Here is a 14,769-nt window from a genome sequence, read left to right as displayed (position 1 = left end):
AAAATATATGAATGCTTTATTAAAACCATTCATTATTATTCTTCACTCGAATTAAAAGGAGACATTGAGTCATGAACAATGCATTTCATCACCAAGGCAAGTTTATTTATATAGCACTTTTCATACACAATGGTAATTCAAAGTGCAAACAGTTGGACGAACAAAGCCACAGTGCTCATTCATTCAATGCACAGCTGACATGATGTGTTTTGAGTCTGGATTTGAATGTGGTTACTGAATGAGCACATCTGATCTCTTCTAGAAGCTGGTTCCAGCTGCGGCTGGCATAACAATTAAAAGCAGACTCTCTCTGCAGTATAATGAGGTCATAGGCCATTGAGTGATTTATATACCAGTAATAATACTTCAAAATCAATCATATATGTAACTGCGAGCTAGTGTAAAGACCGGAGGACTGGTGTGATATGTTCATATTTTCTGGTTCTACATTCTCTATGAGCTGCAACTGTCTTATGGTCTTTTTAGGAAGTCCAGTGAGGAGTCAGGATTACAGTAATCCACCCTGCTGGTGATGAAAGCATGCACAAGTCTTGACTGGAAACAAAGCATCTAATTCTTGCAATATTTTTTTAAATGATAGTATGCTTTAGTTATTGCTTTGACATGACCACTGAAACTAAGGCCTGACTCTAGAGACACACCAAGAATAGACTTGATTTTTAGTTGTTTAACCGCGGACGAATTCTGTTTTTTTATTTATTTTTTGAACGGCTGCTGGCGAATTCTTTTTACTCGCACACAAACAATTTGACATCACACTTTCGTACGTTTATAAAAAATATAATTTAACGTAAATAAACATCCTAACACTTTTTAAATAGCCCACTTAAAGTGTTTATTACATATAAAATGATCAAATTTACCAAAAAATACTAAAAATGTATTTATTACACATTAAATGCTTAAAATTAATAAAAGTAAATGAACACAATTTTTCATTATGTTTAAACTTAAGAACGCCCCTCTTTCAAAAATCTTGCACAATACTTTATGCTGATGATGTATTGCCTGCAGGTCAGATAATCCTACAAAAGTCTCACCTAACCTACATTTCTTTCCCTCATCCCCCCACTCCGACTTCCTGATGCGAAGATCAACAAAAACGTACCCAAGAATCTAAATGGTTTAATGTGAATGGTTATCATCGAGTTGAATATGTGTAATTTCATTCGAAATGTGACCGGTATAAATGTCTCATTTCCAAATAAGTAAACCAAAAGGTAATAAGTGTTTTAAAAGTTTAGAGATAACATACACACAAAGGAGGGTGGGATGGTTAAACCGTCCTGTTCTCAAAAGATGTAACCTCTGGATGCAAATGACCATTGTTAGCACATGTTTCCATGCAAAAGAAGTTCCTGTCTATATAATAAGATGTAGGTAGGGGCTCAGGGCCTTTCTGTATCTCAGATCAGCCTGTGAATGCTGAGAGCCACCAGGAGTCATTTCATTCATGTTATGTATTTATTATCTTTGAACTGATCTTACATTTACCTGACATAATAAATTAACTTTCTGTCAGGACCACCAGCGTCAAATGTGATTGACAATTAGCATACAGTTAGGATTGAAGTAGGGTAAACAGAACAGAACCAACATGAATGTTTTGCAAATATCATTCATTCAAGATTTTAAAGAACAACATAATTCGAGGATTTATTCTGATTCAAAGGGCAATCAATCCTGACTGGACGAGAGGAGGAGCTGGGGATGGAGGAGGATAATTCGATCCTGATAAATGCGATAGCTGCTAATAATATTGAAGGAGCTTAAATACAGTGATAGGCGTCGTGTTATAAGTAGACATGGATCAGCTGAGAGTCAGCTGATGCGAGTTGACTAACGTGACCTGCCAGAACTGCTCTTGAACACAAAAGAAGACTTTGAAGAGTGTCGGAAACCAAACAGTTGATGGTAGCCATTGACTTCCATAGTATTTCTTTTTTTTCCTATGGAAGTCAAAGGCCACTGTCCACTGTCTGGTTACCAGCATTCTTCGAAATATGTTGTTCTTTTGTGTTCAACACAAGAACGAAACTCACAGGTTGTGGGTGAATAAATGATGACAGAAATAAAACTTTTGGGTGAACTATACCTTTAATGATGGAGCTGGATTGTACATTAGCTTATTATGATTTCAGTAAAAAATATACTGTAATAAATTGTATACTCAAAGTTTATGATTGTTGATTAATGATGACTGTTTGAGAAATAGAACTAAAACGTTATGACAAATACTCTACCTTACCGTAACAGTGTTACAATTTTAACACTTCATTTGGTCTGAAAACAGACACTGTCTTACCTCGGTTTCTCCGAGAGATTCATCTTAGAGAGAGAGAGAGAGAGTGATTTCCTCGCTCCTCTGACACTGCAGCTAAACCGCCATTGAAAACAGATCAGCACTGGGATCGATATGTGTTGAAGACATTCAGCAGCTCATCATGACCTGGACATGACCTAAATATTATGAGAGGAATAATTATGAGTTTTGTGATAATAAACAATCTGCATAAAAATAAAGAAATAAAATAAAATAAAAACATGGGTGTAACCAAATGTTTAGGTGCATTTCAAATAATAAATAACAAAATAAAAACATAACAAGGAGAAACACATTTTTCAACACTGGATCAATATTGTGCAGTTTTATATGGATTTACCCTCATATTTACCCATCCACCAACAACGAACCATATCTTTTCATTTGATTTCACATCACTTGATCACGTGCTCAGAATTTATTGTAGGCAATTAATTTCAAGTATACTCCCACAGTTACAATTTTTAATATAGTTTATTGTGCTATGTGAACGGAAATTATAATTATAGCTGGCGTTTGTTACATTTGACAAACAAAAATACATAAGCATCATTCACCACGTGCTATGACTTCCCGTTAGATGCTTTCGATTTTGCATCACCACAAAATAACAGCCAAAAATAAAAGGAAGGATAAAATGCCTCGTAGTACTGTAATGAAAAAGCACCTGTTCTTTAACGTAAATATCAATCACTGTAACTGAGGACGTTTAAAAAACCAAGGCTGCGGTTGCACCACGTCGGTCTGGAGCATCAAAAACTTCCTCTAAATACCCGCCCGGCTATAAATGTGGCCGTAGGCTATTGCTGTGAATAGCTACTTCCGTGTGCTGAAGTTATCATTTTCCGTGATCTTGTCATACTCTTTGAGTAACAACAATTTTAAAACGGGTATCTACAAGTTGTGACACCTGGCAGATCCCCAATGTTTATACACACCATCAGCCAAAAAGACCTTCATCACTACACTTTTTTAGTTGTAACTGAGAAGCATGACACTTTTTCCTTTCACTTTATTCCTTAGTTGTTTTTTTTTTGTTTTGCCTTCAGATACACTAACACTAAGTCTTATCCTCCATAAGCTTCATAAAGGGATAGTTTACTCAAAAATTAACTTTCTGTCAGGTTCTCTGTCGTCAAATGCGATTGACAATTAGCATAGTTTGGACTGACGTTGACGGTACTGATTTGGGCAAGAACATGCGCATTCATGCATGGATAAGAGCAGCAATAATAGGGTAAACAGAACAGAACCAACACGAATGTTTCGCAGATGTCATTAGGATTTTAAAGAACAACATAATTCGAGGATTTATTCTGATTCAAGGGACATTTTTAATATAGGTTATTGTGCAACTTGAACCCAAATCTTCTATTTGTTGCTGACATTGCTAGCTAGTAGCTACATTTGATATGACACGAAGTATCAAACACCACGCGCCTGAGGTCTGGTTTCCTGATTGCTTTACATTTTGATTTCATCATAAATAACAGCCAAAAATAAAAGGAAGGAATTTAAAAAATGCCATATTAAATACTTATTGAAAAGCCATTAGTCCTGCCTGTTTTTTTAATGTAATTATCAATTGAGGAAGTTTTTAATAAATAAATAAATAAACTTACTTGCAGCACGTTGATCTGGACCATCAGAGACGATTTGCAAAATGGTTTCTCTTTCACACGTTTACTTTTAGTCACATGATTACACCCATAAGTGACTTTTGCCATTTCCAACACTGTCCTGTTATACATTAAATGTAAATAAATATAATTAAAATTTAATTTAATATAAATTAAATTTTACGAGTTTTAAAGCCTAGATTTGTTCATGGTAAAGACGGTAACACTTTACAATAAGGTTCATTAGTTAACATTAGTAAATGCATTAACTAACAATGAGCAAAGCATTAGTTACAGTGTTTATTAATCTTTGTTAATGTTAGTTAATATAAATACAGCTGTTCATTGTGTGTTCATGTTAGTTCACAGTGCATTAACTAATGTTAACTAATACAACCTTTGATTTTTAATAATGTATTAGTAAATGTTGGAATTAATATTAACTAAGATTAATAAATGCTGAAGAAGTATTGTTTATTCTTAGTACATGTTAACTAATGTAGTTAACTAATGTTAACTAATGAACCTCATTGTAAAGTGTTACCGTAAAGACTGGTCTTTCTAACATCATCATATGTGTCTTGAATTTTCAGTCAGCCTTGAATTAATTTGTGTTAATCAGATCTTTATCATGTGCAAATCACGATGTCAGCAAACCAATTGTGAGATGTAGCTACAAGGACAGAATATTCCCTCACATAGCCTATATGCCTCAAATTGGTTTAATGCCAATTTAAACTAATTTTTAATTTTTATTAGGCCTACTTGATGTTGAATGTTCTCCGTTTGTCTAAAACACTTTCAGTTTCATTTAAACAAACATAAAATGAGTCTAGCCCACTGACATACACTTAGTATAGACACTTTGTGAATAACACACAGGCAGTTGTTAAAAAACTGTTTCTGTATTTATTCAAAACGGCACTAAAGGACCGGTTGATAAATCAGACGCACTGATTTAAGGGTGAAATTCAACCCTGTTATTTTATTTAGTTGCCTTATAATTAGGCCTACATAATCTCTGTAAAGTAACAGCGCAGTCAGCACATTTCATTTGGCATAGATTTGGCCAAACTAAATGCAATCATTACAATTTATTCGATAATTTAACAAATTAGGCTACTAGTTTTATAATAGGCCCACAAAAAAGCAAGAGAAATGGTAGATTTTGGCATTAAATTATATACAGATGCAATTAAAATGCCACATAAGCATACAATATAAAATTTACTATCTATACCAGTCACGTATTAACGAATAAGGTAAATCAGCTGTTCTCCCGCATAGATGGTTACAAAGTAGTCACTGAGGTGTTTCTGAAATGAATTCAGGTTCTAGTAAAGTGTAGGTGAATCTTGTAATATGGCTCCGGAACAACAATGTAGGCTACAGTTGAAGATTATAAAATTCAATCACTACATATAACTGCAACAGAATTTCAACACGCACAAAAATGAGGACATGGACATGACGATTTTGCATAATAGCGATCACAAAAATTCAGAAAATTAAAAAATGTTTATATTAATCAGGTAGTCTACATTTACAATTTGTGCCCATATTCTCAAATCAGAAAAGTCCATATCTGAATAATGAATATTTTAGATTTTGCTGTACAGACATCACATTATCACACATATTAATGTATCCTCTCTAGATACAGTATTATAGTGACTCTTCTGAGGATGGATGGAGAGGTGCATTATCAGATCACATATCTGACTTAATACAACTTAAAATAAGTTATCATTTCTAAAATGTGTAGAAATGTAAAATGAAAGTATGGTATTAATGATATACAAAACGACAGATGCATTCAAGAAATGGTTTTACTATTACATTTTAGAATTTCACTTTCAATGGACATAATTGGATAGAGTTGTGTGCTAATTTTGATTTGCTAAATCAGCTCTAAGATAAGGATGAGTTAAGGACGAGTTTAATTCCAACACCATTATTCCTGTAGGTCTTTTACTGAAGAACCAAATTTGTGTTTTTTGGACCCGTCTGATCTCTGAACAGACTGAGCTTCATCCTCTTGTGTTCCTCCTGTTAACAAACAAAACTATCAGTTGCATGTTTCTACTAATGCTGTATCATTTCATTCAGAAGTCCGAATCTCTTAACACAGGAGTGCATTAGCAATTATTTTTAAATGATACATAAGAGCTAGTATAAACTAAAATAACATAAAACAATGCCATTTTTTTTCTTTCAGATAAATGCATGTGTATGAACACACCGACTTCATAACGTAAGTGCTGCAAAGTGTTACTTTCTGTTTTTTTAGCAAAGGTTTAAAACTCATACTATCGAGTTTATTTTTTTGTGCTTGTATTCTCAGTCGAGTTCATATTTGAAAGGTATATTTTAGATTTAGCTGTATAGAGACACCACATCATCAGACACATAAAAATATTCTGATAAAGACAGTAATATAGTGAGGCTCTTCATGATTTCTTACCTCATGATGACGGGGCAGTTCCTGTTGATTTCACTGTCTACTGAGATTTAGATGTAAACCATCCATCTAAAGCCCACATCCAGCCTTCCTTGTCTAGGCTGAAATGAGGAATCAGAAAAGAAAATGATCAGTGATTGGGTGAAACAAGTTGCAAATAATACTAAATGAATGAATGACTACATGCCTTAAAGGATTAGTTCACTTTTAAAAAAACTTTTGCTGATAATTTACTCACCCCCATATCATCCAAGATGTCCATGTCTTTCTTTCCTCAGTCGAAAAGAAATTAAGGTTTTTGATGAAAACATTCCAGGATTTTTCTCCTTATAATGGACTTTCATGGGAACCAGGTCCAACCGAGGTCCAATCGACAGTTAATAACAGTTTCAGATGCAGCTTCAAATGTTTTTAAACGACACCAGACGATGAACAAGGGTCTTATCATGCGAAACGATCGGTTATTTCAAAGCTTATTCCAAAAATGTAACTTTTCTAAGGACAAATGCTAGCCATGCTCTATTCTGTGAGGCGCGTTTGTAACGTCACATAATACGTAATTACGTTCAAAAGGTCACGGGCGACGTAACCAGAAGTACAGAGTCAGAGAACAACCGAGGTGTTTACAAGTTGAACGCATAGGTTGAACGTGAAAACTAACTCAAACGCCGTTTACAAAAAAGGAATTAAAAGGTAAAACAACGATGTCGGACGATTTTGATTCTGTACTTCCGGCTACGTCGCCCGTGACCTTTTGAACGTAATTACGTATTACGTGACGTTGCAAACGTGCCTCACAGTATATTACAAGGCTAGCATTTGTCCTTAGAAAAGTTACATTTTTGGAATAAGCTTTGAAATAACCGATCGTTTCGCATGATAAGACCCTTATTCATCGTCTGGTGTCGTTTAAAAACATTTGAAGCTGCATCTGAAACAGTTATTAACTGTCGTTTGGACCTCGGTTGGACCTGGTTCCCATGGAAGTCCATTATAAGGAGGAAAATCCTGGAATGTTTTCATCAAAAACCTTAATTTCTTTTCGACTGAGGAAAGAAAGACATGGACATCTTGGATGACATGGGGGTGAGTAAATTATCAGCAAAAGTTTTTTCAAAAGTGAACTAATCGTTTAAGTTAGAAATTTGCATAAAAACACTCCCAAATGATCTTCACTCTCAGCAAATGTATCATGCTCTCTAAAGACGTGCTCACATTTTTTCATACGTTTACAATAAAATTAAGGAATTTATAAAACACGATTTGTTTACGAACATTTGCAAGAAGATTTACACTATACACAAAGGTTAGTAAATGAGAATATTTGTTTAAAAAAACAATGCATTTTAAACATGATTTATATTGATATGAGTTCTAGCGAGTCAGTGTAAAGGCAGAAATGCTGAAGAGTGTTGTGAAAAGGAGGAAAATACCCTTTTTTATTAAACATTTTGATTCCAGGCTTTTTGTAGTTGACTCAGACTCCCAACTCCCACCGCATGAGCCGAAGGAATAGAGTCCTCGACTCCATATTTAACTATATTTAATCTATATCGACTCCATTTACTTTACATCACAACAGGGTCAGGATTAATACAAGATTGCATTTGTTAAACACTTAACTGATTTATTTTCCCTCAACACTAAGCCTTAGTGTTCCCTTGTGTGTTCAACCGCACACTTTTGATTTAATGACTTAATTGATGCGCTATGAACATTGGCAGCTTTTGTGAAACCTAATTTTACAGAGGGAAACGTCACGAAAAACAGCTGTGATTGAATATAAATAAACAAGAAAGAAGGTATTCTAGTTTAATGAATCTTCTTATAATAGTCGGGTGATGGCGCTAAACACGCATGATCATTGTGTTAAAAGGTTGGCCAGGAGAGGTAAAGATATTAAAAATGAATTCAATACATACAAAAATACTTACAACAATGTACACTTATGTGCGTATTCTTGATGATATTTTTTATGATTAATGGTTATTTTAATGATTATGAACACAAGGTTTCCATGGGAAACCAAATCTATATTTATTGCATTCATATAACATCAATTAAACTAACTATTACATATGTATAAACTCAAGTAGGCTACTATTGGCTTTTCTATGTCTAAAGTATAAGCTACATGTAGGAAAAATGAATGTGAAAAAGTTTCTATGAAATACAAGTGTCTGAATTCCTCGCTTCATTTCATTCACCCCTTGCATGCTTATACAGAGCACTCAACTGCCATCCACTATAGAGAATCGGTTAACAAGTGAGTGATTTCAGATAGCCTAACAATAATCGATTCCTATACTGGAGTTGACCCCATTTGTACTGATTTTATATCAAATTGTAATCATTTTCTACTAAAGCAATTAATAAAGCAGATATTGTTTCATAAAGCTGGGGTCGTACAGTATCAGATTCAGAGGGGAAAAGCTCTATTTTAGACATGTACTCACCTCAGTTTACAGTTTGAGTCTTGTATCACGTTCTTGAGCCGCATCCATTTGTAATCTATCTTATTGTTTCTCAGATCAAGCTCTTTTAAAAACTTCAGTGCTTGTGTTTTAGACAAAGACTGAGTTAAAGCTGAAACATCTGTAATGCCACAGTCCTTTAGGCTAGACAGAGACAGACAGACAGAAGAAGAGAGATCATCTTACATTTACCAGATCACAAACATCTGAAAAAGGTGAGCAATGTGAACGTTTCATAAGATATTCAGTAGGGATGTAACGAAACTAAACGGTTTCTAAATGAGTGACTGAAACAGACGTTTAATTAGCACTTCTCCAATGGCACGCTTTGTGTTCAGCAAATATTTCACACAACGTGGATAAGATACAACAGTTCAACATGTCAGCTGTGTGGACACTAGCTCTGGATTGACCGTGTTCTTTTTATTTTTCATTTAAATCAGTAATGATATGGTTTCCTAGATCTAAAATCTTTGAGTCTGTGCTGTTTAAATGCTTGAACAAAACTTTTGTATTTAACTTGTTTGTATTTGTAGCATGCCTGCCATCCAATAATGGCAAAAAGCTTTGTTACATTTAATATGAAGAAAAGTCTTAACTTTAAAATACTGTCGATTTTATAACAAAATCCCAAAATTAAATGATGGCACTCGTAATGCACCATGACGGATCGCTGTAGAGCCTCAGTTCAAGCGGAGATCAATTGCAAATGAATCGGTCATCTCCTCTTTACTATTAGTTACAGCACAAAATAAACATGGGTGAACACCAGAAGATATGTTGAAAGATACATTACAACTTTATTAAAATTAATCCTGTCTCATGTAATCCTTCAGTGTTTCAACCCGGGTAAAGACGTCACTAAAACAGCTTGGCTAGACTAATGTTACTTTTACCTTAAGAAAGCTGTTCAATGTCCATAAACTCATAAACATAGAGAGAAGAGCATTTTGCTTAATATATGCACTGTTTTACATATTAGTTATATTTTTACTTAAACTATATAAATGAAGACATCTTAAAAACAGGTTATGTTTGAATAAATCAGTCATGAAAACAAGTTATTACCATTAATTGTTTAAATGTTAATATTCCACTAACAAACTGGAGCAGAAACTATTCTGTTATTAAAAAGTTGATTTAAAACTCGCCTTAGGTGCAATTTAAACGTTTGTACAGCTCAGATTTATCTTGTTTGTATAACTCAATTTTATATATTTGTGTGTTGGTTATTAATAAAGTTTGATTAATTAATTGATTATAAATTTCTAGTTTGCATCCTGTGTGCATCCTGAATTTTTTATTTCAGTTTTGACGCAGAATTTTCAGTTCAGTGCATAAATAATATTAAGTGTATACTACAGTTACAAGTTACAGTATACAAGTGTCTTAGTTGAAACTGTTGTAGGTGAATATTACCCACCTCAATCTCTCCAGTTTACAGTGTGAATCCTTCAGTATGTCACATAAGTGCTTTACTCCTTTGTTTTCTAGTTTATTCCCACTGAGGTCCAGCTCTCTCAGGTGTGAAAGGTTTAAACACAAAGATGAACTCAAACTCAGACACTGTTCCTCTGTAATACTGCATCCACACAGACTGAAGACAGAAAGAGAAGACAATGAGCCAGATTCAGTAAAATGCTAAACCCACACTAAACAAAAAGACAAAAGAAGTATATGTTTCATCAAATGTGCGTTAGATTAAGAGATCAAGAACAAATAATAAATGAATAATTATAATACATTAATTTGAAAATTAAATATTATTACATTACATTTAAAAACACTATTTTCCTAATTTAAATGTGAGAAAGTCATGAATCCTGAAGTGTCATTTACAATCCTTTGTTAATTTGCTAAGTTAGCATTAAACAATCATTTCTTAAACAATTTTATCACTGTATTATGGCATATTTCAGAGTTAAACTGTGGAACAAAAAAAATGCATGCCATCTTGTGTCTTCCACCATACTTGGGACAGATTACTTGATTATTTTAGTCTGTTGTTGATTGGATGGAATAAATTGAAAAATGAAAATTGTATACTGTAATGGAGGCGTCTCTGAATGCAATTGGGCTTAATGGAAGTGAAGTGCATGGATTTATTGTACAGTCATTTACGCCAAGTGAGCATTTCTCAGAAAGTTTAATCAAAAGATTACAAGGGAAAATTACTTTATGGTTAATCCACAACAAGTGCAGCAATATGCACAAAAAAAATGAATGTTTTGTATCACATTTTTTCCAACTTTAAACTAAACACTGAATAACACTGTATCTGCTGTAAAGTATATTGTAACTTACTCTAGTTTCTCCAGCTTGCATGATTCTTTCATCAGTAGATCACTGAGGTTATTCACTCCAGAGTCTCCTAGTTTATTCCCGCTCAGGTTCAGCTCTCTCAGGTGTGATGGGTTTAGTTTCAGAGCTGAAGTCACAGCAGAACAACCTTCATCTGTCATTTCACAGCCTCTTAACCTATATTGAGAGAAATGTTACATTCGGATATTGACACTATTTTCCCCAGGCTTTGGTTTCAACTATATAAATGATCTGTTTAATCATTTTTAGCATAGACTTTAAGCCTATAAATGTTCCTCACCTTAATCTCTCCAGTTTACAGTGTGAATCCTTCAGTATGTCACATAAGTGCTTCACTCCTGTGTTTCTTATTTCATTTCCACTCAGGTCCAGCTCTCTCAGGTGTGATGTGTTTGATTTCAGAACTGAAGTCAGGATGAGACACTGTTCCTCTGTAATACTGCATCCACACAGACTGAAGACAAAAAGGCAATACGATTCCCTCAGAGAAAATGTATGACACCGTATGGTCAACTAAATACATTTTTTAAACTATGTGAAATACTCACATCAGTGAGTTGAGTTGACAGTGTTTATCCTGCAGTAGAGCAGCGATCTGATTCACTCGTGAGTCTCCAAGTTTATGTTTACTCAGATTCAGATCTCTCAGGAATAATGGGTTTCTACCCACAATTCCCATCACATACTGACAGGCTTCATCTGCAGCAGGACCCAAAAACCTGCAGATGGGAAGATGAAGCAGGATTCAATTCAGTTATGACACATTTATGGTACAATGGAAACTATAGAACAAATTTATAAAAAACCTCTTGAAAACATTTAAACAAATTTAGAAATATCTATATATAATATGTGCCATTTCATCACTCCTCACCTCAATGTTTTCAGTGAATTATATCGATCCTGTAGTAAATCATTGAGCTGCTTGACTCCTGATTCTCCAGGATCATTTCCTGTGAGATCCAGCTCTATCAGGTGTGAAGGGTTTGATCTCAGAGCTGAAGCCAGAGCTTTATAACCTTCTTCTGTGATACTGCAGTCTGAGAGTCTACAGAAAAGAGAATTAAATTACTAAATATTTAAAAATGTATCATATCGTAAAAACATCAAATAACTCCCTAAATTTTTTTTTCATAAAAATCAACACCAAATGTATTTTAAAATACATTTATTTAATACAAATAATAAATAACACTTAATAATAATAATAATCTTTACAAACAAATATCTTGGTTAGTGAGGCACATACAATGTAAGTGAATGGGATACAATATTGAAGGATCTAGGGCCAGCCATCTAAACACTGAACTGGACTAGGTCCAAAGAGCGACAGTATGAACACAAGAGGTCTGAGACCACATTCCTACTTCAGTGGACCAAAAAAGGATCAGAGTCCTCTTTCAGGGACAGTGGGAACATAATGAAAACTGGGTCGTTTTTCACTTGGCTCACCTCTTGGTCTACTTAAAGGGGTCTGACTTTGGTCCTTTTAAAGAGGACTCAAGTGTGAAAACACCTTCAGTATACTACAAATCCATAAATATATTTACTGACATACAGTATTGTTTGAGACTTACTGATAACATTTTTATGATTAAACTTTATTCAGAGTGAATTTCAGTCTAGAAATTCAAGATATTATATTATATTTTATCACTGTATTATGGCATATTTCAGAGTTAAACTGTGGAACAAAAAAATGCATGCCATCTTGTGTCTTCCACCATACTTGGGACAGATTACTTGATTATTTTAGTCTGTTGTTGATTGGATGGAATAAATTGAAAAATGAAAATTGTATACTGTAATGGAGGCGTCTCTGAATGCAATTGGGCTTAATGGAAGTGAAGTGCATGGATTTATTGTACAGTCATTTACGCCAAGTGAGCATTTCTCAGAAAGTTTAATCAAAAGATTACAAGGGAAAATTACTTTATGGTTAATCCACAACAAGTGCAGCAATATGCACAAAAAAAATGAATGTTTTGTATCACATTTTTTCCAACTTTAAACTAAACACTGAATAACACTGTATCTGCTGTAAAGTATATTGTAACTTACTCTAGTTTCTCCAGCTTGCATGATTCTTTCATCAGTAGATCACTGAGGTTATTCACTCCAGAGTCTCCTAGTTTATTCCCGCTCAGGTTCAGCTCTCTCAGGTGTGATGGGTTTAGTTTCAGAGCTGAAGTCACAGCAGAACAACCTTCATCTGTCATTTCACAGCCTCTTAACCTATATTGAGAGAAATGTTACATTCGGATATTGACACTATTTTCCCCAGGCTTTGGTTTCAACTATATAAATGATCTGTTTAATCATTTTTAGCATAGACTTTAAGCCTATAAATGTTCCTCACCTTAATCTCTCCAGTTTACAGTGTGAATCCTTCAGTATGTCACATAAGTGCTTCACTCCTGTGTTTCTTATTTCATTTCCACTCAGGTCCAGCTCTCTCAGGTGTGATGTGTTTGATTTCAGAACTGAAGTCAGGATGAGACACTGTTCCTCTGTAATACTGCATCCACACAGACTGAAGACAAAAAGGCAATAAGATTCCCTCAGAGAAAATGTATGACACCGTATGGTCAACTAAATACATTTTTTAAACTATGTGAAATACTCACATCAGTGAGTTGAGTTGACAGTGTTTATCCTGCAGTAGAGCAGCGATCTGATTCACTCGTGAGTCTCCAAGTTTATGTTTACTCAGATTCAGATCTCTCAGGAATAATGGGTTTCTACCCACAATTCCCATCACATACTGACAGGCTTCATCTGCAGCAGGACCCAAAAACCTGCAGATGGGAAGATGAAGCAGGATTCAATTCAGTTATGACACATTTATGGTACAATGGAAACTATAGAACAAATTTATAAAAACCTCTTGAAAACATTTAAACAAATTTAGAAATATCTATATATAATATGTGCCATTTCATCACTCCTCACCTCAATGTTTTCAGTGAATTATATCGATCCTGTAGTAAATCATTGAGCTGCTTGACTCCTGATTCTCCAGGATTATTTCCTGTGAGATCCAGCTCTATCAGGTGTGAAGGGTTTGATCTCAGAGCTGAAGCCAGAGCTTTATAACCTTCTTCTGTGATACTGCAGTCTGAGAGTCTACAGAAAAGAGAATTAAATTACTAAATATTTAAAAATGTATCATATCGTAAAAACATCAAATAACTCCCTAAATTTTTTTTTCATAAAAATCAACACCAAATGTATTTTAAAATACATTTATTTAATACAAATAATAAATAACACTTAATAATAATAATAATCTTTACAAACAAATATCTTGGTTAGTGAGGCACATACAATGTAAGTGAATGGGATACAATATTGAAGGATCTAGGGCCAGCCATCTAAACACTGAACTGGACTAGGTCCAAAGAGCGACAGTATGAACACAAGAGGTCTGAGACCACATTCCTACTTCAGTGGACCAAAAAAGGATCAGAGTCCTCTTTCAGGGACAGTGGGAACATAATGAAAACTGGGTCGTTTTTCACTTGGATTCAAGATATTCAAGATATTAAG

General features: G+C 34.3%; 2 protein-coding genes across 6 annotated transcripts in view; both read right to left on the bottom strand.

Annotated features, from left to right (window-relative positions):
- The window catches only part of LOC120475661 (uncharacterized), a 45,075-nt gene extending 41,064 nt beyond the window's left edge, over nt 1-4,011 (bottom strand). For all 3 annotated transcript variants that reach the window (XM_089120458.1, XM_089120461.1, XM_089120467.1), the window contains exons 1-2: nt 3,967-4,011; nt 2,327-2,481 (exon numbers count right to left, since the gene is read on the bottom strand). In XM_089120458.1, the coding sequence (XP_088976584.1) occupies nt 2,327-2,349 (23 nt within the window). In that variant the 5' untranslated portion in view covers nt 2,350-2,481; nt 3,967-4,011. The remainder of the gene's footprint in view (nt 1-2,326; nt 2,482-3,966) is intronic.
- A 1,114-nt stretch (nt 4,012-5,125) lies between these two features.
- LOC120475650 (uncharacterized) overlaps nt 5,126-14,769 on the bottom strand; it is a 33,483-nt gene continuing 23,839 nt past the window's right edge. For all 3 annotated transcript variants that reach the window (XM_089120482.1, XM_089120488.1, XM_089120484.1), the window contains 12 exons: nt 14,173-14,346; nt 13,848-14,018; nt 13,580-13,753; nt 13,282-13,455; nt 12,095-12,268; nt 11,769-11,939; nt 11,501-11,674; nt 11,203-11,376; nt 10,322-10,495; nt 8,881-9,042; nt 6,428-6,525; nt 5,126-6,012 (listed from right to left, as the gene is read on the bottom strand). In XM_089120482.1, the coding sequence (XP_088976608.1) occupies nt 6,465-6,525; nt 8,881-9,042; nt 10,322-10,495; nt 11,203-11,376; nt 11,501-11,674; nt 11,769-11,939; nt 12,095-12,268; nt 13,282-13,455; nt 13,580-13,753; nt 13,848-14,018; nt 14,173-14,346 (1,783 nt within the window). In that variant the 3' untranslated portion in view covers nt 5,126-6,012; nt 6,428-6,464. The remainder of the gene's footprint in view (nt 6,013-6,427; nt 6,526-8,880; nt 9,043-10,321; nt 10,496-11,202; nt 11,377-11,500; nt 11,675-11,768; nt 11,940-12,094; nt 12,269-13,281; nt 13,456-13,579; nt 13,754-13,847; nt 14,019-14,172; nt 14,347-14,769) is intronic.

This window comes from Pimephales promelas, chromosome 2 (assembly GCF_988280905.1).
Source record: "Pimephales promelas chromosome 2, fPimPro1.hap1.1, whole genome shotgun sequence".
Taxonomy (NCBI): Eukaryota; Metazoa; Chordata; class Actinopteri; order Cypriniformes; family Leuciscidae; genus Pimephales; species Pimephales promelas.
The sequence above is the reverse complement of the archived record's forward strand: the minus strand, read 5'-3'. Positions and strand labels throughout refer to the sequence as shown.